The sequence below is a fragment of the Battus philenor genome, unplaced genomic scaffold, assembly GCF_028537555.1.
Source record: "Battus philenor isolate CCGP_79_NKW_IND1 unplaced genomic scaffold, ilBatPhil1.0.hap1 SCAF_29, whole genome shotgun sequence".
Lineage (NCBI taxonomy): Eukaryota > Metazoa > Arthropoda > Insecta > Lepidoptera > Papilionidae > Battus > Battus philenor.
In genome coordinates, this window is record NW_027181692.1 from 77,354 (window position 1) to 97,408 (window position 20,055).

At 38.2% G+C, this 20,055-nt stretch overlaps 1 protein-coding gene across 1 annotated transcript; it reads right to left on the minus strand.

Moving 5' to 3' along the window:
- Positions 1-1,369: 1,369 nt before the first annotated feature.
- LOC137926117 (pyrimidodiazepine synthase-like) lies at positions 1,370-6,771 on the minus strand. The gene is made up of 5 exons (XM_068769644.1): positions 6,615-6,771; positions 4,430-4,596; positions 3,560-3,662; positions 2,865-2,998; positions 1,370-1,673 (listed from the first exon to the last, which is right to left on the minus strand). Exons 1-5 carry the CDS (start codon positions 6,751-6,753, stop codon positions 1,554-1,556), a joined length of 663 nt encoding a protein of 220 aa, XP_068625745.1. The 5' UTR covers positions 6,754-6,771; the 3' UTR covers positions 1,370-1,553.
- Positions 6,772-20,055: the final 13,284 nt, after the last annotated feature.

Sequence of the window (20,055 nt, forward strand, 5' to 3'; positions counted from 1 at the left end):
CGTCTATTGGCTGGCTAGATGACGGTGATGAAATACATGATGATATTCAAAATAAATAACAAAAAAAAATTGTGACTTGAAACAACCATATTTCATCAAATGTGTAAGCATTGATGGATGACTTGACTAGTTTTTTAAGTTAATTTTTACACCATTTTTTAGATTGGTAGGCGTTAGCTGCCAATAAAAATTGATATCAAAATATTATATATAAATGAAAATATTCACTGACTTGTCTAAAAGGTCTATAAGAGCCATTTTGATTTTTTTTAAAAAATGGATTTTTTTTATATTTCTTAATTATCTGTGATGTCTATTGTAAGTAAAGAAATATTTATATCTTTCCATAGACAATATATCGCTGCCGATGTTAATAGACTATAGACAACACTGATTTACATATAATTGTTGCAATTTAAATTTTACATTTATGTTTATATATATATTCTAACACAAGAGTGTATAGTTAATATGTTGACATCTTAAATTGAAACACATATAAAGTTGCTTAATTTAACCAATAGATTATTTAAAGATTTTTTGTCTATAACCTGTGGTCCATTGACACTACCACAGATTACAAATGACGAAGATAATTATATAAGATGAAATCTCTTTGTGCGTTTATCAAAACGAATGTTTCACTTACCATAACTACAGACACATAAAAAACTGAAAATTTTTTACAGTTACATATTTTATCTGTAACCAACAAAATTGGCGCGAGATTTTAAACTTCACTGTAGATAATAATTTTTACAGAAGATGTGGTATTTCGGGAGAGCGCGTTGAAATAAAGTTATGGATGCAAATGGCGCTGTTTAGTATTTATTGTAAATTAACTGTCAATTAAAATTCAAGTATCTTGTAACTTCTAGAAGCAATTTTAATTCTACGTAATTCGACGTACAATCCTATTAGAAGAGGTAATTGAAGTATAAAAAGACATTAATAATTTCAAAATTATCAAAACACAGAACCAGGTCTTTTGGTAAATTGTTTTTAAAGGAGACGCCGATTTTGAAAAATTGTAAGTCTATTATTCTTTTTACCATATCCTCTCTTGCGACTATGTTTTGATAAAAAAAAACAAAGTTAATTACTCTTCAACTATCTAAAAACGTAACATTTTAAAAATCAAATTTATTTAGACGATTTTGACATTAAAAAAAATGTGTTATCAAAATTTGTTTAATTTTTTTTTCTTATTTATACAGTTTTTATTGCCTTTTTTCTTATTTCAGAAATCACCATTGGAGGCACTCAATACAGATAGAAGCCTATCTATAACTTAGTGTGAATGTTTAAGATACTAGTTTTGAAGATGGAACAAAAAAGATGTTGTTATTACATTGACATTTGACGTAAATTGACGTTTAACATTTTCCCTCCAATTTTGTTGAGCACAGATAATATATACAACTGTCAGTAATCATAACGTGTTGCCAGATATGAAACTTTTCATTTGTATATTCTTATTAAATAGGTATTTATCGATTAGAAGTTTTGTATCGTGTGTACAGTCGTATATACAGGATGTTGGTTGAATATAATTATAGGTAGTATCCCATGGAATGTGCTCTCGCGTTTTTATAATAATCGAAATACTCAGCAGGTGATGTGGCGTGTTTCTTCACCACCTCGTCCAGTTGCATCTGATCACCCCAATCCGCCTGTAATGGGCAATTTATTATCTTGAATATAATATATAATTTATATTATTGTGCAAATATAAATAAAAGCTGTAGTAACAAAATATACATTTTTACGTCGCCTCCTCAAGCCTGCTGCAGATGGAATTTAATTAAATCCGTTCTTAGCTGACCTCTGATTGACTAAAGCTATATTTATAGCAAGTTTCAAGTCCCTAAGCCTCGTGGTTCCTGAGATATCATGATGAGTGCACATTGGTGTCAATCTCAATATGAATAAAGACTTGCAAAATGCGTATAACAGATGGCAGCATATAATGTATCATCTTAGTATTCCATGGATTTACTAATCGGATGCCGGGTCAAACGCGTTATAGGAGGACTACTCGTATTATAAGAGACATGACTTACAAACGAGAATGAAAATTAAAAAGAGTTGTTTATTGAAATTAATTTGTGGTGTAACCAATGTCAATGACGAAGCTTGAAGAATTGCTCGCGCAGCCAGTGGACGATCTGGGAGACGTGACAAGATAGACTCCGCTAGGTGGACGACATGGTTAAAGGTCGAGTGTAACCCTTCCTTTATATTATAAAAAATATATATGTTACACAGGGGAATGTAAGAATTTAAAGACTTAGTTGGTTGACGCCACATATAAAGTTTACTGATTTAAATGGATACAAATCAACATTCGTCCAAGACTGTTATATATCTAATAGATTCAGGCGTTACCTCGCGGAAGTCCATCCTAACTAAGAAAGTGACTAATATATAGCTACTTCCGCTATGCAGCAGTAGTCGTGCAATGTTCACCGCCCGCCAGCCCGCTGATAAATGCGCGTGCGGCAAACAATGCGAATTACACAACTACCGCAGTTAATTCACTCTACACGTGTTTCACTCCTCCACGGGGCATCCTCAGGAGATGTTACACCGACCAGTGCCAAACACTGAGTGACTCGGTGCACTATATTGAACGACTACTGCTACATAGCGGAAGTAGCTATATATTAGTCACTTTCTTATTCAAGATTCGTATGTAACCGGCAGTATCGCGATATAAAATTCAAGTAACGCCATCTAGTGCAGCACAGAGGAACCATTTTAACACACACAGTAGACAATTTATTTTTAAATTAAGAACAATGAAATATGCGAATTGTTCAACTACCGTCACGTATAAGCTAGTTGTAATGCAATTCACTCACAAAGTTGGGGAACAGGGCTTTCTTCTCGTCGAACTTCCTCTCGTTGACGCAGCGGAGCAGGTACAACCTTTCAACCCAGGGCCATATCATGTAGTCCAGCATACCGGGTCGGTTCCCGCCGAAATAGTTTGTACCTGGAATTATTTTATATTACACTAACTGTACCATGTGTGATGCATCGCCTCCAATTAAAATATATTTGAAAAAAAAAAAGGCTTTATACAAATATTAAGAAAAAAAAACAACTTAGAAACCTTCGTGAGGTTATGCATAACAACTTTGCTGTTCATCAACACATGATCTAATGCGTAGTTTACGATAATATAAAGGACATACAGACATTCGTTTTTATATATACACCAATACCTCGCTTTGCGTCGTTTCGTTTTGCGTTTTTGTTCGAAGTTGCGTCGCTGCTTAATTAGTACTAATTTTCACTGCGCGTCGTTAGATTTTCGAGGTTGCGTTGTTTTGGGTTCGAGGATCGAGAATGAGGAGATCTACAAAGAACCAAGATCACTGATGTAGCTTGAAGAAGTAGTAGGGGTTGAAAGGTTCTGGAGTAGCGGCCTTAAGCCGATAGACGTGGGTGGTAGCTCCCACCAGATGGATCGATCTATATCTTTCAGACATCGTACATCGACAGGCTGAAAAGTAACGTTGCCATATATTTATTTGTCACCTATAAACATTACCTCTGTCAGCTAACTCCTTCTCGAATATGTTCAAAGTCTGCATGATCTGCTCGCTGCCGAACGCAAAGTTCGTGTCGAAACATTCCAGGCTGCCTTTTATAAGCTGAAACACATTCATATTTTCATTACAATATTTTCTTTTCGTATCGACAATCTTTTACTGACATATCTATAGAAATAAATATAATTTGACTGTCTATTTTTAATATTAAAATAAACGTTTTTGCTACATGCATATATATACAGTAAATACATGTACCAATTTTTTTTTGACATTGTATAAGATAACTAAAAACAAGTAGTTCGCTAACGAAGTTAGAACGTTCAAGCGCAGCAAAGACATATTAACATGTTACGTCGCGCGATGCCGTTTATAACTCATGTTTGACTAGAAACCTATTCAATCTTAAATATTTGATGGAATCAGGCGTTACCTTGCGGAAGTCCATCCAGTCCAACAAAGTGCACCAGACAACAACAAACACAGAGTCTCTCTGTGTTTAGTACAAATCGGTGTAACATAACTCCTGAAGATGCCGCGTGGAGGGTTGAAACACGTGTTGAGTGATTTGACGGTGGCAGTTGTGTAATTCGCATTGTTTGCCGCATGCGCATTTATCAGCGGGCTGGCGGGCGGTGCACTTTGTTGCACGACTACCACTGCATGTGCGGAAGTGGCTAAATATTGGTCCTTTTCTTATCTAGTCACTTTGTAATTTTGGATTTAAATCATTTATTCTTATAAAACTTGTGCTAGATTAACGCTTGTTTCACCCCTCCACGGGGCATCTTCAGGAGTTATGTTGCACCGATTAGTGCCAAACACAGAGTGGCGCGCCTGGTTCCATTAAATAAAGTGACCAGACGTACCTCATTGAACCTCTCGATCAGGAGCCGGTCCTGCGCCTTCAAGAAGGGGTCGCGGGAGTGCAGCGGACTCCTCGGGTGCCTCTCGTCCAGGTAATCACAGATGACGACGCTCTCGAACAGGAACCTGTCACCCTGGTCCGTTGGTATTTCCAGCACCGGAATCTTCACTGCAACATTTTTACACAATATACAATTAACAATTTTAATTTCATTACTGATAAATATGGGATATTCTTGTACTAAATACTCCTTCCACAAACATGTCTATGGTATATACCAGGGCTTCTTAAACTTTTGTCATTCACGACCCCATACAAATATAAAAGAAAAATTAATTAATATGTTTTAATAATTTATCTATTAGGTAACAATATACATGTGCATATGAAAAATATATAATTTTAAAATTCGTTTTGAAACGTACAAAAATCTAAAAGTTAAATTCGTACAAAAAATTATAGAAATTGTATTTATATTAGTTTAAAACATTCAACAATTCGTGTCTAGACGCTGCAAGTTCACTGTATTCTGCCAACTCTAGTGATGTTATAAAATTGTATATATAAATATTTGACATTAAAATCTCTCGACTCCAGAATTTTGCTACGACCCATAGTTTAAGAAGCCCTGGGATATACCATAACCACCAGACTTGGCAGGCGTATTGGCGAAGTGCATTATGGTACTCAGAGGGCGCTGTTTCCATCCTTTGAAAACTTGTGAGCAGAGACAATCCTATAAAATGAATGCATCAAATTTGAATCACATAAGACTATATTCAGGGTATCGAAGTCGCCACCTACAATCGCTGGCCTCACTGCTGTATTGTATATTATACAGTATAAATATATTTTTGCACACGGCACTGAAAACTGCGCGCCGGAGGAAACATTTTCAGTTTAGAACTCTTTTGGTATTTAAATTCGGAAGCCAGTTGTTTCCTCTTGCGTGCGATCACTTATTTTCTTGATATTTCTACAATGTTGTATAAATTATATTTCAAATATCACGCCACCTATAAAGGAACACAACAAAACTATTATATATACAATAACATCTAATGTACTTTTAATATATGTATATTACTGGTGTACCTAAATAAATAAACAATGTAACGTCTAACGATAGCGCGTGGTAATTGACTACCAGCGCCATCTATTGGCGCAGTTCGAAGTTACAACGTTACGAGATATATTTAGTTACAATTGTTTTATTTTAGCCTATTTTAACGCATTGTCTCGTTTCAGGCGACGAGTGCGAACACTTGGGCGTTGCCGGAACATGCAGGAGGTTTGCGGACTGTCCCTTCGCACGCAACTTGGTGCTGGAGGAGAAAATGATGCCTACAATGAGTCGATGAGATACAATTATATATCATCATCACTAAACATGGTGTTAGTATGGTGATGCTATTCATGTGATAAAATACGACCATTTTTAACACGAACAAAATTGTAAAATGTAAAAAGGACCAACAGTAGTTAAAATCGCTAGATGCCGGCAACGCAACACCGGTGAATGGGCGTCTACCGTCTCGTCTGATGATGAAATAAGTCTTGCTTAAATATAGCAATAAATATATATGGGAAATCATTTATCTTTGAGTACAATGAAACTAGGATAGTAATTATCAAACAGAGAGATATATCTGATGCGGGTCGTGTGCCCACAAGTGGGCCGCGAGATGTGACGTCACGGACGTTTAGTTTCGCATTAAAATCGCCATACAGTAATACCCCGCTTTACGCAACCCCGTTATACGCGGTTTCACTATAACGCGAATTGCAAATTTCACGCTCAAATGCCTCGAATTACGCGAAAGAGTGCGTATAAATATAATGTAGTCATCAACTTCTCTATGGTGTCTTGACCATCTGTCGAACAATTAAAAACAGTGTTGGGTGTTATGAACGTATTTTACAAGAACGTAAACAAAACGTTACCCAAAAGACAATAGATGTATTTTTCCGTAAAAAATAAGAGTATGTGTTGCATAAAGTGTTCCTAGAATTAAAGTGATTGATTAAAATGATTTGTATTTTTAATCGTTGACTATGTTTAATCATAAACCTCGTTATACGCGAATTTCAGTTAACGCGATTTTTTTTCGAACGTATCCCTCGCGTAAAGCGGGGTATTACTGTATACGGTTAACTGTACAATAACTGCGATCGACATGACTCACGTCTGGGATTCTTTTCCCTGAACCACTCGGGCAGGTGCAGCGGGTCCAGCGTGAACACCTCGTACTTGGTCCTCTTCGCTTCCAGGATCAGCAGCACCCGGTGTCCGTAAGGATTCATCTCCACGTGGTACAGGCGCATCTGGTCAACCAGCGGTGGCGGCGCTGTGGAACATTTGGTAAATATTATACAGGGTGATCAAGTGTACACGTAAAACCAGTTAAAAATTAAGACACGTTCACATTATGACATTACTTTTGCGAAACCTTATACAACTGACATCAGCAAATCTAACACCATTAAAATAATAAAGATTTTACACATGTAAACAATCTAATATATGAAATTCTCGTGTCGCGGTGTGCGTGATCGAACTCCTCCGAAACGGCTCGACCGATTTTGGTGAATCTTAGCGCGCATATCGGCCAGGCTGGACAACCGGACAACATCTATTTTTCATCTACCTAAGTGTTAAGGGTGGTCCATCCCTAAATTTTTTTTATTTTTTAGACAATTTTTTTTTATGAAACAGCATACAAATATACACACAACCGTACATCTTTACCCCTCTACGATCAACTCTTATTTTTTATTTGTTAATTAAATACTTAATTTTTTTTCGCTAGTCTATATATATATATATATATATATATATATATACATATATATGTCATAAATCTTCAGTAATGTTTTAAAAATGTGGTCGCTTACGACAGACCTCGTAGAAAGGCACTAGTTCGCCCAGAGGCAACGGAGAAGGCTGTAGAGCAGGGAGATCGAATTATAAATGAGGAGGTCCGCAAAAGATCGAGTCACCGACGCAGCTCGAACAATTGCTCATTTGAAGTGGCATCATTCGAGCAACTGATGGCCGTTGGGGTTGATAGGTTCTCTAGGAGCGACCACGAGTCGATCATCTATCTTTGGGGGGAGGCCTGTACCTCGCAGTGGTTGTACATCGGCTAGAAAGAGTACATATATATTTTTGAAAATACTAAACCTAATTGTAAAAACAAATGCACGGACTCTAATGTCTGTGGAATATTGATCCTAATAAAAATAATAATAACATATAATATTAATTTAATTAAAAAAATTATGCGTTAAATATAGTTAGAATAAGTTAATAGAAGTAGTTTAATGTTAACGAAACTCCGTTCGGCGAGCACAGTGCTGCACATGCTGTAGCGGGTGCGCGTGCGCAGGTCAAGGACTTTTGATTGATCACTGCATTGTCTACACGTCGCCGACTGTTACTATGTTAACGTAACTGTTAATATGTATAAATTTTAGCTGTATTTACCCATAAGAGAAAATTGTGTAAGAAAAATTGTAAAAATTTATGAAACGCTCTTGTGCCTCGCAGCTGGGAGAAGAAAGACCCGTATCAAATAGCGGCAACCCTCTCCCAACTGTCTGCGTTTAGTAAAAACGAATAAAATATATTGTAAAAAAAGCTATCGATACAAATTAGAATTAATAAAAAATAATAAATTAAAAACATTTAAGTTAAATGGTTTTTCGATACTCATATTGTGGTGGTTGTGGAAAAATATGTACCTAGTCCGCCATATTGGAACGGCGTCCATCTTGAATTTTAAATTTTGACATAATCATCGTGTTTTCCTAGTGTAGTCCTTTCATTTGATACCCATATTGAGGGAGTTAAGGAAAAATACGTAATCCGCCATTTTGTATCGGCGGCCATCTTAGATTTATAATGTTATTGATTTTATTATATTGTATTGTCATCTAAATTAAACGTGTGTACCAAATTTCAGATCAATCTGACAACGGGAAGGTGCTTAAATTACAATTTCTAATTTTGACAGAAATAAACAAATATATTCCGTACGGGTCGAACTAAATAAAACCGTTTGAAAACAACACGTCGCCGACTTCGACTCGTGTTTATCTCGGGCGGCTGATTATTTTTTAAATAAAACAATTCCTTCTCTTTTATTATACAGAGTGATTGTTTATAAAAATGCTACCGTCACGGCCGAAGGATCACAATAAAATACCCAATAATATATTACTTATTGTAAGTACAGATTAAAAATTAAACTCATATGCTAACTAATGTTTCCACCTCGAAGATGAAGGAGTACATTCCTCAATAACTATTTCTTATAGCAATACTTCTGTTTCTTTTTAACACGTTTCCTCTGCTTTATTTGGAACATCGACGACACGGTGCGGGTGTAAATATTTTTTTCGTTTTTATTTTAATTGATGCTCCGTTTTCAATGTTTGGGACATCGTCGCGCGGCACTTTGGCGCGACGTAAACATATTCCTTATACGGTAAACAAGGTGTTTGTTATTTAATGGAATCAGGCGTTACCTCGCGGAAGTCGATCCTAAGTAAGAAAAGGAACAACATTTAGCCACTCTCTTTGACTCTGTGTTTGGCACTAATCGGTGTAACATAACTCCTGAAGATGCCCCGTGGAGGGGTGAAACGCGTGTTGAGTGGTTTAACGGTGGCAGTTGTGTAATTCGCATTGTTTGCCGCATACGCATTTATCAGCGGGCTGGCGGGCGGTGCACTTTGTTGCACGACTACCACTGCATGTGCGGAAGTGGCTAAATATTGGTACTTTTCTTACTAAGTTGTTTGTCTTTTATCACAGACTTTTTATAATCCCTTTAGTTTTTTTTCTCTCTCAATTCTCTACTATCTCTATCTCTTATCATTATTTTATGTGAACTTTAATTTTAATGTCATAATTACACAGGCGCGTCACCTGTTCATCATTTGGTATTTAGGTTGATTGTATAGCTTGTTTAATTTTATATAAATCAAATAAATTCACTTTTAATTAATTTAAGCCTTATATCTTATAAACCAATTTATTATCTATTTAGGTAATACAATTTGTTATATCAATAGATAAAATTGATGACGCGACCGGCGTTGCAGCTCTAGGAAACCTCGTGCTGCCGTTCCTAGCCATCACACGCACCCACCACGCACACGCGCACAAACGCACGCACGCACACACACACACACACAAACACGCACACACACACGCACGCACACCACGGGCTGAGGTGTACTGCTACGTGGCGCGTCCCCAAGGTTGCGGATAGGGGAAAGCCCGAGAGTCGCAATTTGCGAAACAGGGTAGGGGTGAAATAAAATAGCCCTCGCGGACAAAACACAACCCGATGTCAGTGGTCTAGCGTGCCCAGGACTGGAAGGCGACAGGGAATGGTCGTCGCAAGCGCTCCCCTGAGGGTACCAGGTCCCACCTCAGGCGTACTTAAGTGGCCTTACTTCGGTAACCGGGGCTCTGCCGAAGCGGACTGTATATTTCCCTAGGTTCTCGTGGGAACAGCATGGATAAATTAATCAAAAAAACAAACGAAAATGAAAGTAATATGGAGTTGAAGAAGGCACTACAGCTCCACGAAAATACAATCACTGCCCTGGCGGAGTACATAAAGGGCAAACTAAACGTTCATGGAGAGTTCCGCAAATATGTGGCCGCGCTAGGTACATCGTTTGCAAAGATCACCAGGGAAATTGGAAGCGTCGGAAAATCAAACGCCACCACATCTGTAGGAGAAGTGCAAACGTCACCGTCTCTTTACAGAATGTATTCGGACACGACTGTAAAAGAAACCGAAGAAGAAAGCAAATCGGCAACACCGAAGAGCCGAAAAACGCGAAAAGTCAAAAGGACGGAACGCTCTTCACCCTTGGAGATCAGCCAGGCACCGAAACTGCGAAAAGCTAATACAACGGACTTAGCAGTTACGGTAAGGCCAGAGCTGAAGCTAAAGCCGCCACTTTCACACGATCACTCGGAGTGGAAAGAGGTAAAAAAGAAGAAGCAACCCAAGAAAAAAGTAGTAACGCGTCCGAGTGCTCTTATCATTCGCCCAAGCCAGAAGGATCAGTACGCCGAGATCCTTAAGCGGGTCAAAAAAGATACTTCCGCGGATCATATAGGCAAATGTGTTGATAAAATTAGAAGGACGGCTACGGGCGATATGCTTCTTATCCTAGCGAAAAATCAAAAAGATAAAACGCAGGAGATAAGAAACACCATTTCCACAGTTCTTGGAAAAGATGCTACGGTAGTATGCAAAGTACCTGAACAGGAATTAGAGATTAAGGACCTAGACGAAACCACGACGGTGCCTGAAATCGTAGAAGCCCTACAGAAAATAACTGGCGGAGGAAGCCATATTTCTGAACACTGCGTCAAGTCCCTTCGCAAAGCATACGGAGGAACACTTACGGCTTCTATTAGAGTAGCAGCAGAACTGGCAAGAACCTTAACAGAGCGGCAAAACATCAAGATAGGTTGGGTCAATTGTAGAATAAGAGCTACTCAAAGGCCTATAAAATGCTTCAGGTGCTGGCACTATGGTCACGTTGCAAACAAATGCAGCAACAAACATGACAGATCGAAGAGCTGCATCAAATGTGGGGAAATAGGCCACAAAGCCAAAGATGTATCCTCTGTGTTGGGATAATGGGAATTCCGAAGACTGTGCTCACATTGCAGGATGTGGTCATTGCCCTGTAAGGAGGCTGACTGGGGCCTGCGATGCAACAATGCCAAGGCGACGCAACAACAACCGAACCCCACCGGTGTACTGGTGGAATGATAACATTGCTGAGCTTAGGAAAATATGTGTTAAGGCGCGTAGAACCTCCCAACGGGCTCGGAAAACACCACAATTCGAGCAGCTCTACGACAAATATAAGGAAGCGCGATTAAAATTAAATAAATCCATTAAAGAGAGCAAGAGAAACGCGTGGAAAATATTGTTGGAAGAGGTTGAAAAGAATCCATGGGGCAAGCCGTACCAGGTTGTAGTTAAACAACTGAGACATGAGAATACAACGCCCACTTGTCCTATTCTACTAGGAAGAATTGTAAGAGCTCTGTTCCCCACGCAACCAAAATCCTCCTTTCAACTAGGGATTGTGGATCCGAATGAAATCCCCCCTATTACCGAGAAGGAGCTAATGGTAGCATGCGGTAGGGTTGGAAACAACAAAGCTCCGGGACCGGATGGGATCCCCAACGTAGCTCTTAAGCAAGCTGTTGTAGCAACACCAGGAGTCTTCTTGGAGGCCTACAATAGCTGCTTACTGGAAGGGACCTTTCCTACCGCGTGGAAACGACAGAGACTGGTACTTCTCCCTAAAGGTAAGAAGCCACCAGACGAGCCATCGTCATACCGGCCCCTCTGTATGCTGGATACTGCGGGGAAAATACTAGAACGTATTATCCACAGCAGGATCGAAGCAGCAGTTGAACCCCACCTAGCTAACTCACAGTATGGGTTCAGAAAAGGACGGTCTACGCTAGATGCTATAGAGCAAGTAGTCAATATAGCAAAACTAGCAGTGTCTGGGAAAAGATGGAAGAGAGGCTCGATAAAATACTGCCTGGTTGCCACCTTGGACATTAAAAACGCCTTTAACTCAGCAAAATGGGAGGTTATCATGGGAGCACTTAGCTCACTGAATGTACCTCTATACCTACGTAAAATAGTCGCTAGTTACTTCTCTGATAGGGTCCTCATATACACTACGGAAATCGGGACGGAGGAGTACAAAGTCACCGGAGGCGTCCCACAGGGGTCAGTACTAGGGCCACTTTTGTGGAACGCTATGTACGATGGACTCCTAAAGAAACATCTACCCAGCGAAACTAAACTCGTCGCATTCGCTGATGATCTAGCAGTCGTTATAGTAGCGAAACACGTGGAGGAAGTGAAGTGGGCATTTGAAAGATCCTTCCAAATAATCACCCTGTGTCAGTCGGACTAGAACTGGCTGAGCAGAAGACGGAAGCAGTGCTCATTACTGGCAGGAGAGTTGCGGAGACCATCACACTCAATGTCGGCAGCTGTGAAATCGCAACTCAACCAGCTATACGGTACCTTGGAGTAATGATCGACCATAGGCTAAACTTCAAAAATCAGGCTGAGAGAGCAGCAGCGAAAGCGTCTCTGGTGACAGCTAAACTCTGCCGACTCATGCCTAATGTCGGAGGTCCCAAGCAAAACAGAAGGAAGTTATTAGCGTCGGTGACTACGTCAGTGCTTATGTACGGAGTACCCATATGGTCCGACGCACTGAGCAAACAGGAGTCCCGACGGAAAATCGCCTCTGTTTATAGAGTCAGCACTCTACGGGTAGCTAGCGCCTTTCGTACAGTATCGGAGGATGCGGCATGCGTGACAGCAGGTATGGTTCCTGTTGCGCTTCTTGCGGACGAAAGAACTGATCTGTACCGTAGCAAAAAAAGCAAATCAGACCCGACTTCAGCTGAACTTAGAATTCGGGGAAGACTGAAAAGCTTGCAACAGTGGCAATCGTCCTGGGATAAGTCGACGAAAGGAAAATGGACGCGTAAGCTAATACCAAACCTAGAGCCATGGGTGAACCGAGATCATGGAGAGTTGAACTACTACCTGACTCAGATGATATCCGGCCACGGCTGTTACCGAGCGTATCTCCATAGGTTCAAATACGAAGATTCCCCTGACTGTCCTAATTGTGTCGGAATGATTGAAGATGCAGAGCATGTCTTTTTCGTCTGCCCCCGATTTAACGAAGCCAGGAGGTCTTGGGAAGAAGGTGTAGGATGCAAAATCTATCCTGAAACTCTGATAGCTACAATGCTATCCTCGCCTTCGGCCTGGGAACTTACGAGCGCGTACTGTACGACGGTGCTGAAGGAGTTGCGAAAAACAGAGCAGGAGCGGAGGAAGTTGGCCTGAACAGCCACTCTATCAGAGAAAGCTGCGGCTAAATCCCCCCCGCGAAGTAATGCCTAACGGCCATGCCGTGGGGACCAGGGATGCCGAAGAGAGAGGATTGTTTTTAGTCGGTATTGATCTAGATCGAGTCCGACATACGGGGCACAAACATCAGGCCCTATGATACGTAAAAGTATTTTTAAACCTCTATAAAAAAAAAAAAAAAACACACACACACACACATATATACCCTTTCGCCTTTATAACGTAAAATCCATAATGATTTAAAATAATGAGTAATAATAAAATAAACATAAATTTTAAAATAAGAACAATTATAGATAGCTTTAATAAAAATTAAAAACTGTGATACAAAACGAATATTTCAAAAGAATAGAAGCGATATGGGTAAGGATTGTGAAAGAGTGTACAAGAGAATGTAAACAATGAAATAAAATATAGTAAAAATAATAAAAATGCTCTGAAAATTATTTGCAACTAAAGTCCTAACATAGATTAAGATAAAGGAATGATAGTCTGCCAACAAAGTGAACCATTTTAAAAGATACACCGTATTAAGTTTTAACTTTGAAACTATCACGTCAACTGATAAGGCAGGCATAACCTCGGTCGAATAGCTCCACCCAGTGGGATGCCTGCCCACAACTATTCTGTCAACATAAAGCCTACAGGTACAGAGTAAACAGTAATTAACTTTAATATGTTATAAAATAAATTTTAAAAACTCTTTTCCTGGCCGTGTTATCATTACGTTATTTATTATTTCTAAAACTAGACATTTTTGTACAGGCTATGTCATGTATGAAAATAAATTGGGTTTATATATATATATATATATATATATATATATATATATATATATAATTACTGACGTCCTTAAACTGGGACACTTGTATATCCATCTAAATATATTTTATCTATTCTTTTCACATTCACATTATCTCTTATTCATTCATTCACCTTTCATACGTCGCCTCTTTTACTTCACCATTCTTTCTGAACTGCTACTTTACAATATTTATTTTGTTAGGCAAAAATTTTAAGCCTGTATTAAATTAATAAGTATATATGTTATATACATAAGTATGTATGTCTATGTATGTTTATGTTCGTTTGTTTGTAAATAAGTATTTTTTGTACACGTAAACTACCCATTATTAGTACTTTTACTTTTTCCATACTAGGTTTGTCTGTAAGAGATTGCCTTGTGTGATAAGACCGCCCATTGTACTTTTTTGTATATTATTATTAATAATCGTAAACAATAATAATTTTAATACGTAACATGAAACATAAAGAATCATTTTCTTACTATAGCATCATTGCGTTGTTTATTATTTCTTAAATCTTTTATTTTTAAATAGGGTGTACCATATATAAATCGACAGTTTAGTTACATTACGCTTTACTGTGTATGTACAGTAATACCCCGCTTTACGCGAGGGATACGTTCCAAAAAAAATCGCGTTAACTGAAATTCGCGTATAACGAGGTTTATGATTAAACACACGTCAACAATTATTACAAAAAAAAAATACAAATCATTTTAATCAATCACTCTAATTCTAGGAACACTTTATGCAACACATACTCTTTGTTTTTTTACGGAAAAATACATCTATTGTCTTTTGGGTCACGTTTTGTTTACGTTCTTGTAAAATACGTTCATAACACCCAACACTGTTTTTAATTGTTGGACAGATGGTCAAGACACTATAGAGAAGTTGATGACTACATTATATTTATACGCACTCTTTCGCGTAATTCGAGGCGTTTGAGCGCGAAATTTGCAACTCGCGTTATAGTGAAACCGCGTATAACGGGGTCGCGTAAAGCGGGGTATTACTGTATAGTGTATTGCTTTAAAATTACAATTACGTTGTTTACATTTGAAAATGTTTAGTAATTTGACCTTGAAACTGAGTGCCTGTTCGTGTTCGATGTTCGCTTCGTATGTAAACATGTCCGTCTGCCAGTCTGGCCGCTTGACCCAGTTGCGCTTGCATGCGCAGTGCGCAACGTAACGCAAGTATTGCGCGCCGCGCTTGCTCTTCATTGTGAAACTTTACGCAACACAATTATATTTTTAATCTGTATCATAATGTTTGAAAATAGAACCGCTTAAAAACGATAAATTTGTCTGTGAATAATTAGGTCATCAGCAAGGAACACGAGAGAGTTTGATCATGTGAATGCTTTTGAGGTGATAAATTTTATTCTTTCTTTCATTTACGCAAATGTTTCCCAACCTTTTTGTGTACTAAAGTGAAAGAGTTGAAACCGTATAGAATTCATTTACGAATTGGCTCCTTATGTGTCGCGTGGGACCAATGTTGGGAAACGTTGATCTATAGCAAGGCTTCTTAAACTATGGGTCGCGACTCCAAATGGGGTCGCGTAGCAAAATTCTGGGGTCAAGAGATTTTAATGTCAAATATTTATATATACCATTTTATAACATCACTAGAGTTGGCGGAATACAGTGGACTTGCAGCGTCTAGACACGCGCATTTGTTGAACGTTTTAAACTAACATAAATACAAATTTGTAATTTTAGATTTTTATATGTTTCAAAATGAATTCTGAAACTATATATTTTCATATGTATATGTATATTGTTACCTAATAAATGAATCATTAAAAATATTAATATTATTTTTCTTTTACATTTGTATATGAGTCGTCAAGAAACTCGCAATCATAAATGGGGTCGTGAATGACAAAAGTTTAAGAAGCCCTGATCTATAGCGATTTTTTGATCACGTGTTACGGTAGACGCGGCGTCGCTGGGCTCCAATCTACATGAGCCGACAACATAGTGGCGCCGGAAGCGGGCAACGAAGTCATCGCAGCGATTTTTTTCGATTTCTTCAAAATATCGTCATTGTTATCCCTACAGCAAGCTTCCAGCTCGATAGGCAGTTCTGCCGAGCATGCAGAAGCTCAGCAGTTGCTCTTTGCAAATACAGTTGCACAAAGCGACGACATGCAACTCCGCGCATTCACATCAGCGCAGTGCCCTTGTATGCAATAACATACTTTTATAATATTTTGTAATCGCAATTTTAAATGTCTACGCCACGCAGTAGGCGTGAATTCGCTGAAAAGAAGATCAAATATAATAATAAACTTAACAAAAAAAATATTAAAGTTATTTTTTTTTCACTCCTTATTACTTCAGCTACCTGCCAGTATAAGTCCTGTCAAAATCGGTGCAGACCTAAAGATTAACCGGAACAAACAGACAGACGGACAAAAATTAAAAATAACGTAATTTTAAAATGAAACAAAAAGAGGTTGGGAAACACTGGAACATATGATTTAATCAACTTGACGCAAGAGATGTAATGTGGCTTGAAAAAAGAATTTTTAACTTCGAACAGAGAAATTTAAAACAAGGGAACGTATTTACATAATATATCTCAATGCCATTAGAAGGGAAACAGTTTCGTCGGTGTAGTTGCGATAAGAGGAATTTAAATTGAGAGCGGCGATACAATAATGCGGGCAATCGATGGGTAGTGCACAGTAATACCCCGCTTTACGCGACCCCGTTATACGCGGTTTCACTATAACGCGAATTGCAAATTTCGCGCTCAAATGCCTCGAATTACGCGAAAGAGTGCGTATAAATATAATGTAGTCATCAAATTACGCGAAAGAGTGCGTATAAATATAATGTAGTCATCAACTTCTCTATGGTGTCTTGACCATCTGTCGAACAATTAAAAACAGTGTTGGGTGTTATGAACGTATTTTACAAGAATGTAAACAAAACGTTACCCAAAAGTCAATAGATGTATTTTTCCGTAAAAAATAAGAGCATGTGTTGCATAAAGTGTTCCTAGAATTAAAGTGATTGATTAAAATGATTTGTATTTTTTTTTGTAATAATTTTTGACTTTGTTTAATCATAAACCTCGTTATACGCGAATTTCAATTAACGCGATTTTTTTTTGGAACGTATCCCTCGCGTAAAGCGGGCTATTACTGTACATATGTTTGTAACGTTCTAATTGCCGACGCAGCTGCGGCAGAGCAGCGGCAGCACACCGAGACTTGAATCCGTAAGCAGCGGGTTCGATTACCTGCGATACATTCTTACGTAAATCACAATTTGTTCATTAAGTTTCCAGGGGATGGATAGCAACGCCCTCTTATCAGCTGAAATGACGACATATATGACATACATTACGACATATATTTCACATTTACATGCGCTTTTACATCTTCGATTATTTGTAACATCACAAGCAGCAAGCTGCCGCCGGCTAGCGCTGCTCTCAAAGACGGACAGACGCCAGATAGTTGATATTTTAAAATAAATTAAGCAATGATGTGTACATTATAATATTAAACATGTAAATGAAACAACAAACTTAATTTCACATATTTCGATTAACAATAAACTTGTATATGCTATAATAATATTTATTTAATAGTATACTTTTAATTTTAGATATAAAACTAAAAAACTGAAGCTCTGAGATATCAGAATTTTATTATATTGCATACACTCAGACCTAAAGGTTTTGTTAAGTAAGACATAACTTACGCGTTACTAGTTTATTTTTATTTCTTTCACAAACATTTTGTACACTCTCGTCACTGAAATCGAGACACACACACACACATATATATATATATACACACACAGGGTAATCGGTCAATTTTTTGTCATACATCATATAATCTGTACAAAAATAAATAGTTTCAGAAATAATACATAACGTAATGATAACGCGGCCAGGAAAAGCGTTTTAAAAGTTCCTATAATAACATATTAAAGTTAATTACTGTTCACTCTGCACCTATAGACTTTATGTCGACAGAATTGTTCTGGGCAGACATCCCACGGGTGGATTGACATGAACAAGGCAGCGGTAGTCGCTGGATGGTAGCCGTGGCGATTTTAGGCGAAGGCCTATACCTGGTGCCTGCACCTTGGAGGCCTATGACTTTAAACAAGGTATTTTATTGTAAACAGCCTCCTTCTTGGAAGCTCCTTGTTACCTTATCTGAAATGATAAGACTAGTTCCAAATATATTTCAGTACATTTTTTATTAAGGTACTCTCCTGTCGTATTTCACAATTTCTCTTACATATCTTATTTCTTATGCCATCATACAAAGGCTGCAAAATGGTATACTGCGTACCATAACAAACGCTCCATGGTTCCTCACGAACTATGAAATCCACGAAGCTCTGGAGAACAAAACAGTAAAGAAGGAGATCCAGCAGTCATCTATTAACTACAAAAATCGGCTAGACAACCACCCAAATAACTTGGCTTCCGAATTGACTTGCATCCAGTACAGGAAACGTCTTAAACGCCATGACATCCATGATGAACTAGGAGTGTCTCCCGCCGGGGAGACCCCTTTCAAAGCTATAACCACTCAACAAATCCGCTTATAGTCCTGGGACTGATCGCAGATGAAATAAGGAACACACAAAAAACATATCTTATTTCTTGTTTACATTCTCTTGTATACTCTTTTCTTTCATTCACAATCCTTACACACAACGTGTCTATTCCTTCGCGGCATTGTTTTAGTATCTCAATTTCTGTAAATATTACACAGCAGACGGCGTTGATGTCATTAATTAGAATCATCATACGATGAAGATATTGTCTCCTACGGGGTCTTTAAGATTCTAGTGTAGACCACAGATCAGCAACCGCAGTGTTGGAAGTTCACCCACGAGGTGATTGTGTCGATTGGGCTCCTTCCTCCTCGTGATATAACAAGTGAACATTCCTCCCTCGCTCCTTCGACATAAAGCGGGGATTTCCACTTATTTCCGTACTATAAAATTGTCAATCACCGTGTTGAATAGTTATGATGGGTGATGAGACCCAGTTCGACTCTAGTCCGCGATGTGTTTGGACTACAGTAGTATGCGAAAGAGTTTTCTTAGTATCGAAATTCTGCCTTCATCACTCGCAAGGACACCCCGCGCGACATTAGTCAATGAAAAAAAATTACTGCGACATCACAGCGCATGCGCAGGTTTTTGTTTACGATCAATGTAGTCTGTCGCGACACGTGCATTGATTTAATAATTTTTTTACCTATTACTCCTTACCCTAATTATAAATTGGGAATCCCCGCGTTATGCCGGAGGAACGAAGGAAGAGTGTTCACTTGTTATACCACGAGGTAGGAGCCCAATTAACACCACCATCTTGTGGGTGAACATCTAACGCTGCAGTTGCTCATCTGTGGTCTACACTAGAATCTTAAAGACCCCGTGGGAGACAATATCTTGATTACATATCTTGGTTATATATATATATATATATATATATATATATATATAGTACAATGAACTACGCTCTGATTTGACGCGAGTTGATAAAAAAATAAAGATATGCAATCAAACATTCGTACCAAGATTACGTCAAAGCCCAAAATAAACTAAACACATACGTGCGAAATGATAAGTCATTAAATATACAGTATGATTGTTTACAGGTGTAAAATCTTTAGAAATCTCTTATTTAAATACACCAGCGGTATACATTAAATAAAAATTCATTAAATGTTGCCGTATATATAATGGTTTTGTTTTGTTTCTTTATAGGTGATACGATATTAAAAAAATACTTTTTAAAAATTGATTGAATAAATATTCGAGAGAAGACATAGTTCATTTGCTCTGTCAATTGATGTATGGTACATC